Source organism: Meleagris gallopavo, chromosome 3, assembly GCF_905368555.1.
Source record: "Meleagris gallopavo chromosome 3, MGAL_WU_HG_1.1, whole genome shotgun sequence".
In the NCBI taxonomy this organism is placed as follows: domain Eukaryota; kingdom Metazoa; phylum Chordata; class Aves; order Galliformes; family Phasianidae; genus Meleagris; species Meleagris gallopavo.
In genome coordinates, this window is record NC_139406.1 from 27,051,268 (window position 1) to 27,072,408 (window position 21,141).

The 21,141-nt window shown below is 38.6% G+C and overlaps 1 protein-coding gene across 3 annotated transcripts in view; it reads right to left on the bottom strand.

Moving 5' to 3' along the window:
• Nucleotides 1-21,141, bottom strand: part of GRB10 (growth factor receptor bound protein 10) — a 138,231-nt gene that overhangs the window by 42,273 nt on the left and 74,817 nt on the right. For all 3 annotated transcript variants that reach the window (XM_085220499.1, XM_085220500.1, XM_019613859.3), the window contains 2 exons: nt 13,651-13,867; nt 10,804-10,945 (listed from right to left, as the gene is read on the bottom strand). In XM_085220499.1, the coding sequence (XP_085076625.1) occupies nt 10,804-10,945; nt 13,651-13,867 (359 nt within the window). The remainder of the gene's footprint in view (nt 1-10,803; nt 10,946-13,650; nt 13,868-21,141) is intronic.

The following is a 21,141-nucleotide window of genomic DNA, read 5'->3' on the forward strand; positions in this document are numbered from 1 at the left end:
AATGTACATAACGACTCTGAGTAAGTCTTGCATTAATGTACACCTTTTTTAATTCAGTATCTAAGCAAAGTACTAATTCCAGATACTAGTACTTTAGCTGCAGCATAGAAACCTAATTTGTAGTCACATTATGAGAAGTCAAATATGTCCTTTCCAAGTACTGCTAGTGCTCAGAATAACCCAAAATATGGTTATAGTGAAAAAAGAGAATCTCTCAGCCTCCCAAAGGACCTATTAAGTCAGTAAAACTGACCTTGTGAAAGTTTGCACCAACAGATTTTTTTTTACTCAAAAATAATGGACAAAGCCCTTTTATATCAGGAACCAAGTTTGCCACTGAAACGTACAGCTGTGCTATGTAAGTAAGTTGCACTCAACTCAGAATTTAAATACTTACTTCTCAAATTTTTCCACTGATATATTTATTGAACTCAGTGAGACTTTACTGGTTTGAAATTCCTTTTAAATACTGTCACATTTTGAGGGAAAAAAAATTAGTTTCTACTTCCCTACAATCATAGACTTTAAAGGGGAGTAACAAAGCACCTCATGGAGAGAAGTAAGCATTTCCCCCACACTCTCCTTCAATGCCCTTACCCAGATATTGTTTTTAAGCAGTATCTCCTGATATAAATGTACATTCAGAAGACACATGATTGGTAGAAGAGATTAAATAAATGACATAGAAAGCAGAGGTTACTGCAAGCTCATAAAGGAATGCAGTCACTGTGAACGATGTCTGGTACTGCAAACATTTTTTATATTATTTTTGCTAGAATTTTATTAGTCTCCCTTTCCTTAGTGGCTGCTGAATGTAGGAGATTGGCACTTGTAAGGTTCTGGCTTAGAGGAAAAACAAGTCCTTTGCATCTACAGCATCCTCAACCATCTTGCTAGACAGGAATCAGTTAACAATCATAGTTTTTACAGCTGTGTGTTAGAGAAGGCTCGAGAAAGAGGTAAAGAAGAAAAATTGATGTGAGCATATTTACAGTGCCATAAAATGTATTTAATCATCTGCAGAACTACTAGATTGTTTATTTATTTAAGGGATGCAAGTAATACATAGAAAGCTTTCTACAGAAACTTCATAAAGTTCATTCAGCTCTTTCATTTTAATGGTTATTCCCCAACATAGCAAAGTCTTTCAGCTTAGACCCATTTGGGCATGTGTTCGATGGATGAACTGCTAGAGATATTCAAAGCCAGCAGCTACCATGCAAGAAATTTCCTGACCCACTCACAGAGCCCATCGTGCCCATATCACCTCTTGCAGAATTTCCTGCTTCAGTTAAAAATCCTAAAATTTCTCCTAGACCAAGTGTGTGATTGCTCAAGTGCTATTCCAAGCAAATAAGAGAGAGCAATCAGAATGAAGCCTACACACAGGGCAACTAGAGCAACCTTACGAAGTTCTCTAAGTTAATTTCTCATTAGCTAGATTGACTTTAAGTTCCTCTGTATTGCTTTAAGTGTTGCAATTAAGTACTGCTCTAAGCTATGCTTAATTAGCTTGTAAGCAAATGCTCTTTTGTAACTTGCAGTGTAACGGAGAACTAAATGTTCACTGAGAGTAAAGGGAAATCACACTGAAGGTACATTTGCAAAAATATAGCTGGTTGCCTCCTGACAGACTTTGCTGTCTTATTAATATCTTAGAAAATATTAAGAAATGTGTCACACTGTACAAATAGTTTGAAATATACATTCCCCAGTCTTGGAACTGAAAGCAGTGCTTTAGCTCAAAAGCACTCAACTCCTCTCAGAAGATGAAAGATTACGTTTTTCATCTGTTTAGTTAAAAAAAAAAAAAGGGTGGGGGGGGAGGAGAGACAAGGATGCAAATTATGAAATGTACAGATACTCAAAATAAACAAGAAGTATAAATTATCTTCACTAAAGCACAATTAGCCCATTAGTTAGAGTAAAACCCAACATTCAGGAATAAAGCTGAACTTCAGCACCTCCTGTGAAATGCACAGAAAATGAAATTAGTATTAGGTTCCTAAGTACATTTAGTATCTTTCTAATATCACAAGCAAAATGACATTAGCTTTGAGCATACCTCGAAGTCTGAAATTGAGTCTGCCTATCAGAGGATTTGACAAGGCTGTAACACAAGAGCCAAGGCTCAGTCTCACTTGAACAAGCTTTACGGTGCTTTGCCAAACTACTTAGCATGTAAGAAAAAGGTGCAGAGGTCATCTATGAAAATCATTCATAGAATAAAACTGTATTTAACACAGAGAAATATTTTGAGTAAAGCAAATACAAGGTTTTATTGTATGATTAATTGTTGCTATTCCCATAATGTCAGCTTTCAAGTCTGTCTAATGAAGAGGAGGGTAATCTGTATGCTTGTTTCTTTTCAAATTGTTCCACAGATCATTTAGAAGGTGTGAGACAGTACTGCAAGCCATCTATCCTCCTGTACATATATATAGGTGTATGTTTTTAAATGTTAAGTGTATACATGTGTATATGAGGATGTGTACACTTAACATCTAAAAACACTTCAAAATAACTAATCAGGAGTTTGGGACTACTTAGTGAAGAACATTCTTAAGTTAAAGCACGATAGGCATCCTTCTGTACTAAAATTGTGTACCCGATAGTTGTCACTTACTATAGACTACGTGTCCAGTTTGTAACACTTAACTGAGTGTTTGGGAATGAGAGTGGTTGCAAATATGTGTAGAGGTATTTAAAAGGTCTGGAAATACTGTGGTTTGCTTGTTTTCAGTGGATTTTAGTAAGCAATAGGGAGAAGTGTGACCTCCAGCAGTATGGCAGATTACTTAGGAGTAATCAGCTGTTTGTAACAGCTTGCAGGCAAGGACAAGCTCAAAAATGACTGAAAAATTAAAACTTGCTGTTCTACTACTAGAATGTTGTTTTTTAGCTTAGAATATTATTTTCTGTAATCTTTTTGCACCTCATGTTATTTTATTTTTACTTTCTCAAGTAATATTTTTTCTTTAGGGATGGATGGCTTCTATTCCTATTATCTACTCTGTCAGGAATGGTGGGAAACATGTTTTGGAAAGGTGAATGACAAGGTGAGTAGAGGAACACATGCAAGACTACACACAATAACTTAAGCTTCCCTTGCAACTGCAGAACACAGACACTGAAGGCACCTGAAACCATTTCTTCATGCCCAGCCCCTGCGTGACAGCTGAGCATTCTTCAGTATGCCTGACAATACCTTCCGAAACATTCTAAGCCTGCTCCTGAGGCATGAAGCAAGCGAAAGGTGCAGGAGTTGATGATAATAAACTTAGATTTCTGGAAACACAGCACACACTGAGGAAATTGCATGTGCAGTAGAAAGTAGTGTTGAAACCATTCCTTGAGAATGGGCAAGTATCATACCTACGTATCCCCAAAAAGCAGAGCAGTTTCTCAGTCTGGCCTGCTGGTGTATCTAGGCTGATAAAGGGGGTGGCTGGAAAGATGAGGATGCTTTGGCATCTGTTTGGTAAGAAACTAACAAAGCTCTAAAAGCTCTTGCCAGCCTTCATCTTCCTCCCATCACACAAACTCATGGAAGATTTTTTTTGTTTTGCTGTTAATGAAATTTGACTTATTATAAGCCTGCTGGGATAAAATTACTTTTTCCACCCTACCCAGAAACACTCTGTGCTCAGCACAGGCTCACATCCCAACTCCCAGCTGATGGTTAATTCACTTTGCTTCCAAATGCTAATCATTTCCCCCTCAACAACAGAGAAGAAATGAACACTTGTTCTTCATGTCATCATGAAGACATTTTCAACTCTTGCTTCCTGAAATACAGCAGGAGAGACAGGCTCCAGTAACCCTTGCAGCAGCAGGATCTATCCCTGGATGGAATAAGTAATCCTAATGCCAATGGAGAAATATGACGCGTAGCTTTTATGAACTGGTGATGGCTTGCCTTTTAACAAGTTCAGATTGAACTTACTTTTATGTACACTTTGTGAATGATGTTCAGATTAAAGTCAGTCAGGCTAAAGCAAAAACTGAAGGTACTTACATAAATTAAACAAAATCACTTTTTAGAACAGTAATTCTGCACCGTAAGGAGAAAGAATAATAAAATAAGAATTTGATTATAATAAGGAGACTATATATCAAGAGAACAAAGAACTGAAACTTGTCCCATGATGATTTAATCAACTCAGCTGTACTCTTCCAATGCAAAAACGTTATTAAATTCCATCTAACATTCCTTCCATTTTAGGAAATGGAACAAAAACATACATGTAAGTTTTAGAGGAACGCATAAACATCCAATTACCACACCAATGAACTTGGAAGTTCATTCTTCCTCTCTGCAACCACACACAATCATCGCCTAAGCAAAGACAGAAATTTCAAACAGATTTCCTTTTTTTAAGTGTGGGCACACTTCACTGCTACGGGTAATTATTGCACGTCTAAAAAAACTTTCTTCCTGCTGAGAATGAAAAGCATTAATCCCAACACTTGTGCAGCCACTATTCTGAGAGTTTGGAAGTGAACACTGGACACCGGCTCTGCCCATTGTCCCTAGAAGTGGATGCCAACCATTAAGCTAAAAGTTGGGCACCTTCCCAGTCCCACACTGTGCACATCCACAGCACCCACCAGGAGATTGCATGCAGCTCAGCAGCAGGTGCCAGCCCTGTTCTCTAAAGGGCTGCCTTGGATCACCTCAGGTTTTGAAGCAGCCTCATGACCAACTCACCTGCTGGTCACTGGAAACAGCATGGTGCTGCATGATCACATAGGATACATAGGGGCAAAGTTCCCTGTTTCAAGCTGGTGCTTTCTTGCATCTGTACTACTTGGGTAACAGAAGTCCAAAAGGTTTTTATTCAGAATGCTTAAGTAAGATCAGAATCTGCACCTTGAGCCCAGACAGCACGAAGGGCAAGGGGAGCTTAGACTTAATGTAGCAATGCTCATGATGTTGGGTGGCTCCTTAAAGGCTATCAGTATAAAGTTATGACATCTCTAATTCATCTCAGACATTCACTTACAGTGTAATTAGAATCACTCAATAAAGTTGCGGGCTTTTTTTTTTTTTTTTTTTAATTCCCTACTGCATTGATATTTATATTAAAACCCACTTCTGTCTGCCTCATTAAGAATTACAGTTTCTCACATCTTCTCATTTTTCCCGACACCTTCAGCCTGGTAGCTTCTCAATTCTATCAACTCCTGATCAAAGTAGAGGATAGCTAAATTTTATTTTCACTGTACTATTATCAAAAGAAACCAAGAACACTGTTACACACGACAAAAAATATGCAAGACCACTCCTAAGCTGTGCAGACAAAAGCACAGTGTGAACACACCAGTGCACAGCTACTACAGCTTATGCTACAGCCCGCTCACTATTTACACAAGGCAGTCCTAAAGGCTAATTGTAACAGTACTGCTACTGCACAGGGGCTGTTAAGGCAGCTGCAGGCCATGCTGCACGGCAGCAGTCCCGTGGGGCTGCCAGTGCAGGCGGTAGGCCAGGCCTAGCGGAGCATCCCCCCACAGCGCGGCCACACTCCTCAGCACACAGCCCGCCTGCAGCGTGCTCGCCTCTGGGTAGAGAGCCAGAAGCGACTGGGAGCAAGGCCAGGTTTGCGTCATTAAAAACAAAACCAGAAAAACCTCCAGCAAAAAACATACTTTTTGGTTTGAAAGCGAGACACTCTTCATATTTCCAGTAATCAATGTTGGGACTACAGCTACTGTTCTGGCACTTCCCAAGATCAAGTATGTGAAGAGACTTGACTCTTCCTACCAAGCCTCATGATGTAACAAGCACGAGGAAGAAGAAATAGTGGCTTTGAATCCATCCTGGCCCTGGGCCCCAACAGCCTCCAATGCTCTATCCAAAAAGCCTCCGAACACCCATGGACCGTGCATGCACCATCAGCACTTAAGGCTGGCTGCAGGGTCCAGTGAATTCATTACTACTTCCTTCATTAGTCTCATCTCCGGTAATGAGCTACTGAGATTTTCAAAACCACATGAGCTCACTCCCTAATTTCTTCAAGAGTAATTGGACAACACATCCGCGTGATACAGGTCACAAGATGACAAGAAATGAGATGCCTTTCCAACATGTCATCTTAGTATTTGTCGACTGCATTTAGTTCATCTGGTTTGGGAAAGTGTTGCTTCTCCAAGTAAGAGGTACCCAGGGCAAATACAAGGTCCAGTTTTACACAGATAGATTACAGCCCCACCACAGAGGTGTGATCTTTCCCAATCACAACTTTCTTTAAAAAAATAAAAATAAAAATAAAAATAAAAATAAAAATAAAAATAAAAATAAAAATAAAAATAAAAATAAAGAAGTTGAATATGCTACAGACTGATCTATGTATCATTTAATTATATAGCTTAAGAGTCTTCATTCAAAGGAAGATTTGAGGAAGACAAGATGATGCATCATGGCTATGGAAACACATTGGAAAGCCAAAGGGAGAGCCCTTGAGCTGGACCTAAGGAATAGCCTCAGTTAATCTAGGTGCAGGACTTGGCCTGTTTAGAGAAAGTAAAGACTTGTTCTCAACAAGTCTTGTTAGTAAATGTTATTCCATTTAAATATTAAGTACAAAATTTGCTATCTTTCACACATGTAAAATTTAACTTGGTACATGGAGTTTTCATTATTAAAAAGTTCATACTTTTATACAGCTTCTCTTTTCAAAATCAACATCCTTGTCTTCGAAAGAGTCAATATAAAAGCTCTGCACAAAGAAAAAACAAACAACAACAACAACAAAATTATTGTAACATGGAATTAAAACAAAACTAAAAAGTCTGTTCATATGAATTCCCTTGAAGGGTTACTAAATCTGGAAAAAAGAATAACATAAATTCATACCCATTTGTGAATTTAATTTGCTAGAAAAGAGTAAGCAATTTTGGTGCATCAAACTGCTATTTGGAAGTTTGCCTGGGCTGTATAGAGGGGGGATGTGAGAAATTTGCCCTATTTTTACAGTTGAAAGCTTCATTGACTCACACAAGATACTTTAGACTAATATCCTGTGGCATCACAGTGACCTACATGTAATTATTGCATACTTTTTCCAAAATATTTGTACGCAACCAAAAATTATAACCTAAGTTACCAACCAGTTCTTAGTTTATACCAGCAACACAAAGATAGACTTCAATTAGTGGTAACCTTGCTGTCTGATGCTTTTAGCAATTTTTTAGATGAATGTTTGGTCTTGATTTGGTGTAATTTTCTGGTCACTGTTTTTCCTACACAAACATATTTATCCGGTTAAGTAGATGATGTTTAAAAACTTGCAGCTGTCCTTCCTCCATACCCGCAATCAGTGCCCCCTCAGATGTGCAGTGATTTCATGTTTGTAGGTGTGCACACTTCTCACAAAGACAGACGTGGGAAAAAGGGTCCTGCAGTGCCCCTCGAGCAGGACTTCCTTCCTGCTCCTGCTTTCACCTGTCCTTCCCAGGGCAGAACGCAGGGGCACTGAGGCAGTTGAGAGATCTGCTGGAGTTTTGCTTGGCTGGTGGCCAGGCGTTGTGGGGAAGGCGGATGGGTGGTGCTTGAAGGACATGATAGGAACACTTAGTCCTGCAGTCTCTCCAGTCAGAGCTCGCCTGCCAAAGCTCATGGACAAAACTTACTCAGTTCAGACGTTTAGTTCGTACTTTATGTTTAGGAAAAAAACATAAAAGCTTTCGGGCAGTTATTGCTTGAAGGGTCATCATTTTTCCAAACGTGAGACATCTGAAGTATCTTGCTCACCATATCAGTAGCTGATGAAATTACAACCATTTGCAGTGGTGTTTTTTCTTAAGTAGCTATTGATTCAGCAGCCCAGGTAGTCAGTTTTTCCCACCCCTGTGCTCACAACTTTGTTGACTTCAGTGGTGCTAATTTATACAGAACTGCCTGGGTTGACATCTAAAACTTCTCAGAATAAAACTTAACATAAAATGGGCTTTTTCTACCTGCAGAATTGTAAGAAAGGATAATAACATTAATCCTCCTAGGAGCACTTGTCTGTTTAACTACAACACTTTTTTTAACCTCTCATGCTAGGAAGCGTTTGGTCACACAGTTGTATTAGCTCAGACCTGCCCCAGACTATGGATGATGGTCAGTGCAGCCAGCAAACAATATATCCACTTCATTCTGCAGCCCAAGATGACTTGGGGACCTCTAGAGTGACCTCTATCTATTTCGCTAGATAGAAGCTGACCAAAGGCAACATTTTGCCCATGCCACCCACATGCTTTGACATAACTTATGATTAGAGCTTCTGGGGCTCAGCAGTACAGGCTGCAACTGCTCTTTGCCTATTTGTCCCCAAAGGCTCAGCAGGCTGCGGGGAATCCCTTTTCATTAACACATCACATAACCCATATAAGCAGAACAGCTCATTCCAATCTCCAATTTTAATCCTTGTTTATAACGTGCAAGCAGAGAACCTTACATAAAGCATCATTATGTTTTACTGTGGTTTGCATTCAGCATTCTAAATCTATAGCTTTAGTGTGTATATATATATATATATGTATATATATATATAGTATTTAGTATTCAAGTTTTTTGTTGTTGGTGGGTTTTTTGTTTGTTTGTTTTTTTGATATGGCTCATTTTCACGAAATGCTGGCCATTAAAATGTGCTTTTACAATCCTCCTTTAACTTAACTTGTCATTTTCTCTGTTAACCAGTAGCTTATAACCCACTTATCTAAACAAAAGTGTATCCTAAAATATATCTAAATTCCCAAAGTTTACTACCTTCTTTTTTTTTTTTTTTAATTGGATGAAGGTACAAAAATTTGTAACATTTCTCAATAATTTTTTTTAAACCAATTATGTTTCCAGATTCTGATGAAGGGCACTACAACTAGATTAAATATACTTAAGGTATAAGCTCTGGGGAGGCTGAATAGGCAGGTTTTTTTGTTATCCTGCAATACTTCACATTTATCTGAGATATCTGAGATATTAAATAAAATGTTTCTCTTCATGAAGAAACAATTCACCAATTCACTTTTTTTTTTTTTTTAATTATATCAATATTCTAAAGCTAGAGGATTTTTTCAGTTCTGTTTCTACTATTTCATAGAAGAAAATGATGACTTCCTGCCTTTCCTTTGGTCTAAGCGAGAGCTTCTTATTTGCCTCCAATCAGCTGATAAACTGAAATGAGCAGTACCATCTATAATTATAGAAGTCATTACTACCTAAATGTTTCGGCTCCTCCTCTTACAGCCTACAACTTTCACAATTACAATGCTTTGTCTTTGATTAAAAATTTGAGCAGCATGCACAGCTACACAATGTAAGTATGTATTTTATTTTAGGCCTTGGAATGGCTTGTCACAATTTATCATTCTAAGATTAAGTATATTTTTAACAGAAAATTATGAAGTAGAATTTAGAAAAAATGCTATTATTCAGTCTTTATAGCCACTTTCTTACACATGCCTAGGGTATGTTTACTTTTATTCTTAGACACCGTTAAACCTCTAGTCTCTAAATATCACCAAAAAATGACACACAGATATTTAGGATTCTTAGGGTTTTGTAGAGCAGTTCTTTTGGTGGCATGATAAGATCTAGTGAAACAAAAATAAAAAGCAAAGAATCCCTGAAACTGAGAAATATTTAGAAAGATAAATGCAGGTTCATCTTTAACTTTAGCTTGCCTCCAAAAGCTGCCATGCTGTTGGCAGCAGCCAGCACACACAAGAGAATTGCCCATTATTTTCTCTCCCCAGAGTCAGATTACCACTCCCTTGGCAGAACAGCCTCTCTGCTTAGCAGTTACTGAGGACTCACACAAGACCACATTAAATTTATAACTGCATGACTCAGTTTTCTCTTCAGGCATTATTTGGTTACCTATCTCAATTTTTATATGTGTAAGAAATACTGCAAAACCAAAGAAGATGCACTGTATCTATCAAGAAAGCTGACAGCTGTTTATGGAGATATAAAATAATGCAGAATATACAGGACTATATGTTATGGTCTACTGCTTGTAGCTGAACCACCTCCCCAAACCCTTTTATCAGCCATACCAATCATAGGAGCTACTTACAAACTAAACCAGCAGCAATACAGAACAACATCACGTTTGTGGGTACTCAAGCGCAAACCCATTCTAAGACAGTATTCAGTATAAGCAACACTTGTTGTTTTTGTGTTGTTGCTTTTTGTTTGTTTCTTTTTTAAATCCCTGTGCAAGACAGCATAGTTTACAAAATTGTAAAGAACTTCACTGTAATCGACTTGCGAGGCTACTCAACCATGGGACAGTTCTGCTCATCAGTCCCATTAGAAGGAGCTGTGCCTAGTTACATGCTCTAAGAAGTGTATTTTGCTTCCTGAAGAACAGCAAAACAATGAGGCACCATGTCCTTAAAGAAACAGACAGCTACTTATAGAGGCAATGAATTTTAAATGGAAACAGGCTGTTAAATGGCTTTGAGGCAACTAGACTATGTTGTGTAACATTCACAGATGCTGCTCCAATCCTAACCTGACATCTCAATTAATAAGTCATTACCTTGGATAATGAAATTCCAAAGATATTAGGCATTACTGCTTCATTGACAACATGCATATGCTTGAAAAAGACTTGCTTTACTCTTACGAACCTTTAACAAAAAACAAAAACTTTGAAGCCTCTCTGAAGATGTTCTCTTGCCCTACTCACAGACAAAGCCTACAGACATTTCTAGGTATCTGGAAACCTAGTTTCTGCCTTCAAAATGAAACTGTTCACTGTGGGTTTGAACGCTAACATATGACACAAAGTTTTGTTCCATACTCACATGCTTATTAGCAGGTTGACTCTGAGGTAAAGATCCAGGGGCCAGCACGGGTGAACTTGCGGGACTACAGAGCTCTGGAAATGGATTGGGGATGGCTGGCAACGACGATGTTCTGAATTGCTGTTCTTCTTCTTGAAGACGCCTGCAGAAAGAGAAGCATTAAGAGGAGCAAACTGGCATGACAGGCCTGTATCTCCTGCTCCACCATTCAGTGTACTAACATTAAAAAAAGAGAAAAAAAATGACACCTCTATAGCTACAACAACAGCAAGCCCAATTTAGGTAACCGTATGTGAAAAAACAACACATCTAGTTTGTTTTGTTGTTTATAACTCGATCACTTGGGTGAATAAATAAGGTAATCGTGCACAGAAAGTAAACAGAAATATCAGTCTGTACCCTCTGTTGTAAGCACTAACTTACAGGCTTAAGCTCCGTGTGTCAGAAAGTCAGTTAAGATCTTCAAACTGACCTAAAACAGGAGGAGGACATAACTGCAGTAATTTGGAGCCATATTCCACATGGATCTGCAAACAAACATGTCTCCCAGTACAGCAGGTAGGCTGAGGCTGAAGTCAATACTGTCACTTCATTACAATATGGCATTCTATTTCTAAGCAATTCAGCTTGAGCAATAAACTGCAATTACACTATCCTAGCTTACGCTACTTGTAAGATTACTGTTCATACAAGTTTTATATGCATCTCAGGAGAGATGCATATAAAGTCATTAAGTCTAACTAGACCAATTTCAAGTTCCAGTTTGCAGTACACCTGTACTGTTCACACTAACTGAAGGTCTACTAGTTAGCACAATAATGGTAAAAAAGATGTAACACCTGTTCATAGCCATGACTGCTTTAAGTTTCCTACTGGTCCTGATACTAGGTGACTGCATCAGGTTTGCCTCTAACTCCTTTGCAGAATGCACCACCTAGTGGCAACTGTAAAAGTTTTCAAAGGCAATCAACTAACTCTTGTATTTGAAATGCAAATCACTCAAAACTTAATTTGGCTACTTTTTTTTTTCCATACGTTCTTCAGCCTACTACCTTCAGAATGTTCTTATCAGAGCCCTCTTGGACACAACTGTTGGTTTTGCCTCTAATAACATGTCCCATTTTGAGTACACGTTTTCCATGCCTACACCAGAACTGCAGTGCTGATAAAATCACTAACATGGAATCTGTTCCACAGGTAATTGTATCCGCTAATTAAGTTGCCTTGGTGTTCCATGAATGACCCAATAGTTTTGTTTCTTGCTGCCAATAGCAGGTTCCAATTGTAACTATAGGCTACGGAAATGACTGCTTCCTTTTTTGTGCTACCTGTGTGCACGCTTCTGTAAAGCATGAAGTAATAATTGTGTAAGATCTCTTCAGCACAGTGGACTTAACATTTCAACAACTGTGTAATAGTTCTTTGTATCACAAATTTTGGACTACATGTTTGCAATGATCCCCATTGTAAGGACTGGAATTACAGATTACAGAAATTAGACGATGCTGCACACTCTGCTCTGCCTAGAATGCTGCCATGCATCATTTATTTTATAACTGAGCTAAACATAAAGCAGTACTTTCAAGAGTAATAACCATTCTGTTGTGGCTGAGGAGAAGACACAGCCACTGCCTGGTACTAGAAAGATGTCTATTAAATCTGAATAAAAGTTTTGCCATTATTTTCTTCCATGTTAAACACGTGATGCTCTGTAAGACTTACAGAAGTGCAGAGTTCAGAAAGCTGGAGTGTCTTTCAAAGAAAGCATCAAAGTTTAGAAACCAAAAACAATTAAAAGGAGTGTTTTCACTAAGATACTTAGAACAAAACATGGATTATACTATTTGTATATGAATTTGTATTTGAATTTGTTAATACAGCACTATTCAAGGTTAAATCTGAAACTTGTAAAAACAACTGCATCATTAACTGACTTGGCTGTAGTATACAGTAGCTGCATATTACACTTTCATATAGCAAATCTGCCTCCATCTTAAGAATATAATTCCTATAGGAAATACATCAGTGTAAAGGAGCAATCCGTATTAGGTCTTGGATTTTTCGTCTATTATTATTGCTCCCCACTTGTCTCAGAGAAGCTTTTGTCGGCTAGAAGGAAAAGAAAACTCCAAATATACCTGATTCAAGAAATGTACCCACACATACCAACCTTTCTTAGAAAGATTTTAAGAATCTCAATGTTATCTACAGACTCTCCAGTTATCACCAGTCTGTGTTGTAGAGTATTCCATTTTAAGCTTGAATTAAAGTCCCCATTCTGACAACAGAGAGACAACCTAAACACTTCTTTTTCTGTAACGTCTACTATAACACACTCGAGTGAAATAGAGTGCTTTAGGAAGAATGGTTAAAGAAGTACAATATGTTCATGTTGATTGTCTTGGACCTAACAGGAAGCCTCCACTAAGAGAGGTATTTTTATATATCAAAACCAGCTGAATGCAACCTCATCTAACTACTCATCATGATAATATAAAGTCAAAAAACCATTAATTGTTATTTTTCAAACATTTGGATTTGTTTCCAAACATGGACATTGCTTCTGAAAATTGATATCAATACTACGCTTCTATGCATGTCTGCTATCAAAGGCACAGCAGACGCTGATGAAAGTAGAAGCGTGGCACGTTTGCATTTTACAAAATACAAAATCTACATGTAAAATCTATATCCCCAACCTACCCAGTGAATCTGTTCTCCTACGCAGAAGACCACTGTGAACCTACAAGACCCCTACTGGAGTTTATCTCCTAATTCAAAACTTAGTTCCTTAAAAGCTACTTCAGGATGACTTGAAGCAAACAGGGTGCAGTCCTCTGGTCCTACCTGACTGCCATAATGCGCACAGGCTGAGACCTCTGCACTTTCTGCCTGGGAGATGTGGGCTGCAGGGCACTGGATCCTGAGGTGGGCAGCGGGCTGCGGTTAAGCTGGCCATTCTGAAGGAGTGGAGTGGTTTCTGACTGCATACTGCACGTCGAGTACAAACTTTCAAATGATGAATTCATGTCATTTACCAAAGCTTCTAGGTCCACGTCGTCATCTGAAAGACAAAGTAAAAGCAGCATAACATACGTGAAAGTCGCAGTTAAAATAAATTTGGGAAGATGATTAAATTTCAGCCAAGTTGTTACATACTTTATAGCTATACCTATACAATGCAAATTTTTATTTCTTTTACAGAAAAAAAAATGCAGCTAGTAACTTACAAAAAAACCACTGGGGATCACGTCTGTCTTCTTCAGCAAAAAGCTGAATGAAATATTTCTACTATAATATTTACTGATCTTTTTAGTATACGTATGGTGTTTACTGAGAATTGGTGTGATTTTTAATACCAGTGCTGATGTGAAGCACCACTTAAACTGACCGACATCCATCTCCAAGAGCGTATCACAAATATCTCAGTTCAGCGTATCAAGCTCAGACCGTTAAACAGCATGATAAATAACATTTGGAAGATCCAGTACCCTAAAGACAAAAAAAGGATAACATTGCGCAAGTCAAAAGGTGAAAGATGAACACCTCCATTGTATTAAGTGGGAAAATCTATTGTTATAGTTTCCTGAAAACCTCTCATCTGCACACCTGCCTATTTTTGAGATACAGTACTTTGAAGGGTGATGATGAGTTTTTAACTGTCATTCCATTTATAAGAAGTTTTGTAAGCTTATTCCTGTAATGCACTGAAGAGACTACTGCCCTAAGGAGCTTAAAGTAAATCAACCAGGGATGTAGTATGCATGGTTGGAGGAACATCATTAGTCCCTAAGAAGTGCACCAATCCTTCTGTACATGCCGATTTACCTTCAAGGAAGTAACTCATGTTCATTTGTTCCTCTTTAACAATAATTACTCTGCCAGACAACAAAACCGGGAGCCTTTTGAACTAACCACTCTCTGAACTTCAATCTTAGTCTAATTACTCCCTAGCCACAAGTTACTCTGTATCAGAAGTTCAACACACCGAGGAACACACACATAGATACCTGCTTTTGTTCAGACGCTCACTGTGAAGTAATCAATCACTTCAGACCAAAATCAACTTGGTTTCCAAGAATTTGCCCTTTCTTCCAACTATATTAGCTGGCCTAGTAAAACATACCGCAGCTGCCTCTAGTTTCTCAAAACTGTTCATGACAGAGATCGCAGAGACAACCAAAAGAGCTAGCTAACATTTACAAAGCACTAGGAGCTAAAATACGATTCTTGTCTGAATTAAGTACTTACATTGATACTCTGGCCATGTTTTCTAGAAACTGTAGAATATCCTGAGCTGGAAGGGACCCGTAAGGATCACCGAGTCCAACTTGAACCAACAGGAATTATTTTTCACCTTATGACCCACTACCAGATTTTTTTATTTTTATTTTTTTTGAGATTACATAAGTTATCTTGCATCAATGTCAACTTTCTGTAGGCATCATTAGAAACAGTATCACTGCACTGACACTTCGTTTGTTTTGAACACTGACGACCATAGTTCTTGGCACTGGATGAACTGAAAATCTGCTCCACATACTGAAAATCTCATGTACATACATCTGAGCTCCATTTCATTACTAGAAATATTACATTCCTCAGTGAAAATTAGGAGAACCAGTAGTAAAGTAAGAACCACTTGGCCTTCACTGAAAATGTACTCATAGCATTTCTAAATTTGAACATCTATTTAAAAAACAAAACAAAACAAACAAACAAACAAAAAACCCACAAAACAAACAAACAAAAGAACAGTCCCAAAACCCACCACCACCCACTAAGGTTTCTTCTTTTTTATTTCTTCATGGCTATTTCCCTCATACTCTGTACTTAATAGGTACTATCCAACTATTTAGATACCTTTGCTAGGCTGCACCATCTTCTGTGTTTGCCAGTTCACACATTTTTTAACAGTCTAGTCCTTGCTTTGCTTGGATAAAGTCAACAATAATTTTCAGGCTATTTTGAGGGATCTTGAGACTGAGTTGCAATTTAAATGTCATTCCATCCTCCACATTCTTATCCTGTTTAGAGAACACATATCTAAAACACTTCTTGAGCAATCAGAAGGGAACCACAAGAGTAGGAGTATAGAAAGGGAGAGGCTGGATTACGGGGCTTTTGAATTTTATCATTCATCTTTAGTACCAGAGGACTAAGCTATAGGGTTTCAGATGTCTGTCAAGTAAAAGCTTAGAGATTGGTGAAGGAGGTGCAGAATAAAGACCCTGACCACAGAGTCAATGAGTGAATTACAGCTGCTAACAACTGTTTAGCAGGAAGGGAAGAAAGTCTAGGCATACATTCTGAGAAGTCTTTACAGCTCTGTCCCTGAGGGTGCTAGTTTATTAATAACCTAGAGAAGGCTATGAGTGTGCAAGATCATTAAGTTTTCATTCAGATGATTGTAACTCTTGAGGAACAATTAAGACTGAGCTCAAGCCACCTAACTACCCAAACAGACACAAAGGTGTAAGAGGTGTAAGTTTTAATAAAGCACAAAATGATGCACTTCATGCAAAACAGTAAGCAAACAGTAAGCACACCTCTTAAAGCACTGAATAGCCATTAACAGGCTTTTAAGCATATCAATTACACACCTAAATTCAATTTCCAGCAAGACAGGTGAATATAGAGCTTTCTTAATAATATGTTGCAGTGAAGTCCAGAATCTGGTTCCAATCCTCTAGTCAGTTCCTTTTCTTGAGGGATGAAGCACTGCTAATTAAAGCCTTCAACTATACTACAAAACTTTTGCAGGAGTGCAGATCCTAAAGCTTTGTGAGATAAAGCCTTCAATCCTGAATTTCATGCAGTTTCATCTTCATACAATGGCATTTACTATTAAGTACCATTATGTTCTGGAGAGATTTCAGCACATTGCAATAGGGAAACCTCACTGCTGCAGCCTGCCTCAGAAGTGCCAGCAGATGTCTCAGCTGCCAAGCAATACAGTGCTATTTGTGATACTTCTCTACAGAGCCCAGTTAAATAAAAATAAAACTGGCGATCCACAAGATTTCTGAGATAAGCTTTAATCATTTGCAGGTATAGTATCCAAAAGGAAATTTCAGATACAGTGCAATCCTTCAGAGTATTCTTCCCTACCAACCAGCGAGATTCAATCTCTATCAAGATCACACGTGGAATAAAATGCTGACTGAGCTGGATTTTGAGGAGACTTACTAGCTAATAACAAAATTTAAAAATCATAAGCCTCTGAGTCAGTGTGTTATCATGCTGGGCCTCCAAGTACACGCACACACAAATACTGCAACTGACCTGGAAGGATTATCTTTGTTGGTTATAGCAGGCAGAACTGCAGGTAGCCAAGGAAGCTCTTTCTTTCTCCAGCTATCTCTCAGAGGTACGCTTCCAGGGATGCTAATGACTATTTTCCTTAATCCGCATTACATTCTGCACTGAAAGGGGAAATTCAACGTCTGCTTTTTTTCTCTGAATTGAACTGCATAGAGGCTAGCTTATCACTTCCATGCACAAGCATTTTTTGTGAGTTGTTTTTCAAGGAAAACATTGGCAAAATCTAGCTCTGACAAACTCCCACAATTTTTTATTTTTATTTTTTTAAATAAAAGAACTTTCAATGTTTATTTTATTTTTTGAGTGTAAGTTTTTGGTGGGGGAGAAGATACTGGTAGTTCTGGAGACTTCCCATACCCTAAGAAAATATACTTGGCATGGCAGTGAGCAATACTGGCATGCTTTTCCTCTCCCCAAGTAGAACTAAAGTGCGCTGTTTGGCAGCAGTATGAACGTAATTTTGCTTTTTTGCCTAGAGTTTGTTAAACTTTGGCTTTGTTCACAAACCAGCTCCACTGGATGTTGCAAGTAATATTTTTGATAAATTAGATCATGATTTCAATTACAAGAAAGAATAAAAAAAAAATCAGTCCAAGGCAAGAGACAACTCTGTTATAAAAATAAAACCACTATTGAGTTAGTAAGCTACGCTCTCATGCTCCATAAAAATTAAAGCACTTTGAATACCATTTGATTGTTTTTGAGCACACCATAGTGGGATGACAGCCACTCAATTAGGTCTGAGTAAACTTCAGTCCATGCCTAACCAAAGGACTTCCAAATCCCATTTATCTTTCTGCTTTCTAGCCCTCCCCTGTCTCCTAGATCCTAATTTATTTACTTATTTTGGTCCTTGTTGGCCTTGATGTGTCAGCTCAGTAATGGGAACAAGCAGGATCCCACTTACTCTGAAGCAGGATAATGCTGAAGTGAGTTCTGCTCAGCTTCATCTGTGGCAGCCTCCTGAATTAAGCAGGTATTTCCACGGCTGTCAAGGGGCTCGTTACACTGCAGAGCTTCTGTTTACTGAAAAAGAGCTGAACATGGAAAGAATCCTGGCTCTGGACTGGAGACCAGGTTACATTTTATTTCTCTAAATGGCAGCCCAGCAAACACCCTTCCTTTTCACATACAATCTGGGCAGCTCATAGGGAATACTCTGAAAAACACTGCAGGAATTAAGTGAGCTGTGATAAAACACTGTATACTTATATACATAATTTCCTTCTTCTTTGCTCATTTCAGAATTTATTTCTTCAGCCTTACTCCTCATATCATTTCACAGAAAAGACCAATGTGAGTGCTACTAGGAATTCAGCAGAAGATTTACGAGAAGGCTATACTACCTCTCCATCTCCATGGAAGTGTATTTGATACTATAGGTAACGTAACAGTGTGTATAAACAAGTGCTTGATATTACAGTAGGACAGCTGCTGATTTTGATCCTCTGTCCCCATCTGACAGGCTGTGGTAAATCAGTTTGCCCAAACCAGTTTCAGTGCTGAATATTCAGTGCTCAGGTTAGATACTAAAAACAATTTATTCTCAGAAAGGGTGGCAGTGCATCGAACAGACTGCTCAGGGCAGTGGTGGCATCACTGTACCTGGAGGTTTGCAAGAAATGTATCTAGGTGGCACTTAAGAACATGGTTTAATGGGCATGGTGATGATGGATCAATAGCTGGACTAGATTATCTTAGCAGCCTTTTCCAATGTTAATGATTCTATGATATTCAAGAACCTACTTGGCAAAGCTAACGTAGAACTAAAACAAGATTTAACCCAAGTTAAGCTGAAGGATGATGTTTCCAATGCACTTTGAACACACATTAATTGATCCTCAAGGAGTCAGAAGGAAACACTGAAAGAAGAGGAACACACACAGTTGCTTTGATTATGCAGTGAAATGCTATATAAATTGTAGGTAATACAGAAAAATATTCTTATTTTAAAATGAACAGAAGGTCTCAAACAGAAGTTAACAGGGAAAAAGACATCTAAAATACCTGCAGTATCTACCTCAACAGAAAGGGTGGGTGACGGAAAGCAATTTCCTACATTTTTCTTTGACTCTTCCTCCATGACCTCGACAGAGATGCCACAGCTTAGTGACACATCTCAGCTTCTAGTACCAACTCCACTTTCACACAACCACTCCTTCCAACATTAAGAATCACAGATAGGCAGATTTACACAAGAAACAAAAAGACCAGTAATTTAAAACATCTGCAAATTGCAAATCCTATGCATTCATTCTGTTTTCCAGGTCCACTGCTGTACCCAACTCTAACAGTATCCAAAGACTAAATTTGTTCAACATTAGAACCCTGGAGGTTAGTATGTTTGTGTGAAGACATGAGCTCAGGTTTGTCTCCCACAGTCATCGTCAAATTCAAAGCGATCTAAGCTGATTTAAAAAATGCCAATCCTGCACCTCTGAACTCCCCATCTCTGTGTACCCTTTGAGTGCCCTCATGGGACTCCGCACTGAAGAACTCTCTACTTTCTAAGTAACATCCACCACCTTAAATGATATCCTCTACTTCACACTGTAACTATGGTTGCTGGCTTACAGAATGTCACATCAGTGTATGTGCAGCTTCCCAAAAGCTAAACAGATCATGCCATGGAGAGAAAGAAGCGGAAATGATGGTCTGTAAATGAGCATGACAGTGAGACAGGCATCTGCAACCCTTGAACTCACAGAAGTGCCACACAGAGAAATCATCAGGGAATTCATAGCCACTCCGTATTTTCCAGGTAATTTTTTAAATTCCATGTGCATCTAATTCAATTCCTGTCAAAAAGGCTGGAAATGTTAATGCAAAAGGCAGGCACGTTAATTAGCAATGGTGGGGAGAATTCACTTTATAAACATCTTACTAAAGGTTTATGGTTAGACTCCAGTAATGTTCTTACAACATGCTTTAAAAACTTCTTGACACAGAAGACAAACTAAATTGAACAAAATTAATGTTGCTAGGTAACAACTACAGGAATTATGTATGTATGAAGGGTATTTGTCAAAATCAGAGCAGTAGTGATAACAGGAGCAACTGGTTACAGGTGTACTATGGAAGAAAATAATCATAGAATCACCAAGGTTGAAAACGATCTCCAAGATCACCCAGCCCAACCATCCACCTACCACCAATATTTCCTCACTAAACCACATCCCTCAGTACAACATCTGAACATTTCTTGAACACCTCCAGGGACGATGACTCCACCGTCACCCTGTGCAGCCTGTTCCAATGCCTCACCACACCTCTGAAGAAATTTTTCCTAACATTCAACCTGAACCTTTCCTGGAACAACTTGAGGGCCATTCCCTCTAATCCTAGTGCAACTTACATGAGAGAAGGGGCTGATTACCACCTCACCACGACCTCCTTTCATGTCGTTGTAGAGACCAACAAGGTCTCCCTTGAGCCTCTTCTTCTTCACATTAAACAATCCCAGTTTCCTCATCTGCTCCACATAAAATTTCTGCTCCAGTTTTAATTCAGTTGCATCCTCTCAGACTAGTCTTGCTTGCATAAAACTACTTCTGGGAATTCTGATGGAGAAAAAATGCAGGGTTTAATGATGAAAAATTCAGCTCTTGCCTAATTCTCACACCTAACAAGTAGTTGTCATAAAGAGTGAAGATGACAAAAGATGACAACCTAAGGGATAGAGGGCATGGATAAGGAGGCTCTGTTTAATTTCAGAGACAAATGAAGGTAAAGTATATCTCTAATAAAGGTTTTTAATGGTTTTGTCCTGCTGTTATTCACAGACAACTTTGAGAAGCATTTCCCAGTGTGCACCTTCCCATTTGTAACCTAGGAACTGTCAAATCATGCTGGCCCTTTATTGCAAAGCACTTATGTTTGTCATCTCAACTGAAGGCTGTTTGCAGTGGATTCCAACATCACCTCTGAGACGTCACTTGGTTCTAAGACACAGCTGCTGAAGCACTAATGACTTTGCTATAAGACAGAGTAACTTAGAAAAAACTAAGAAAACAT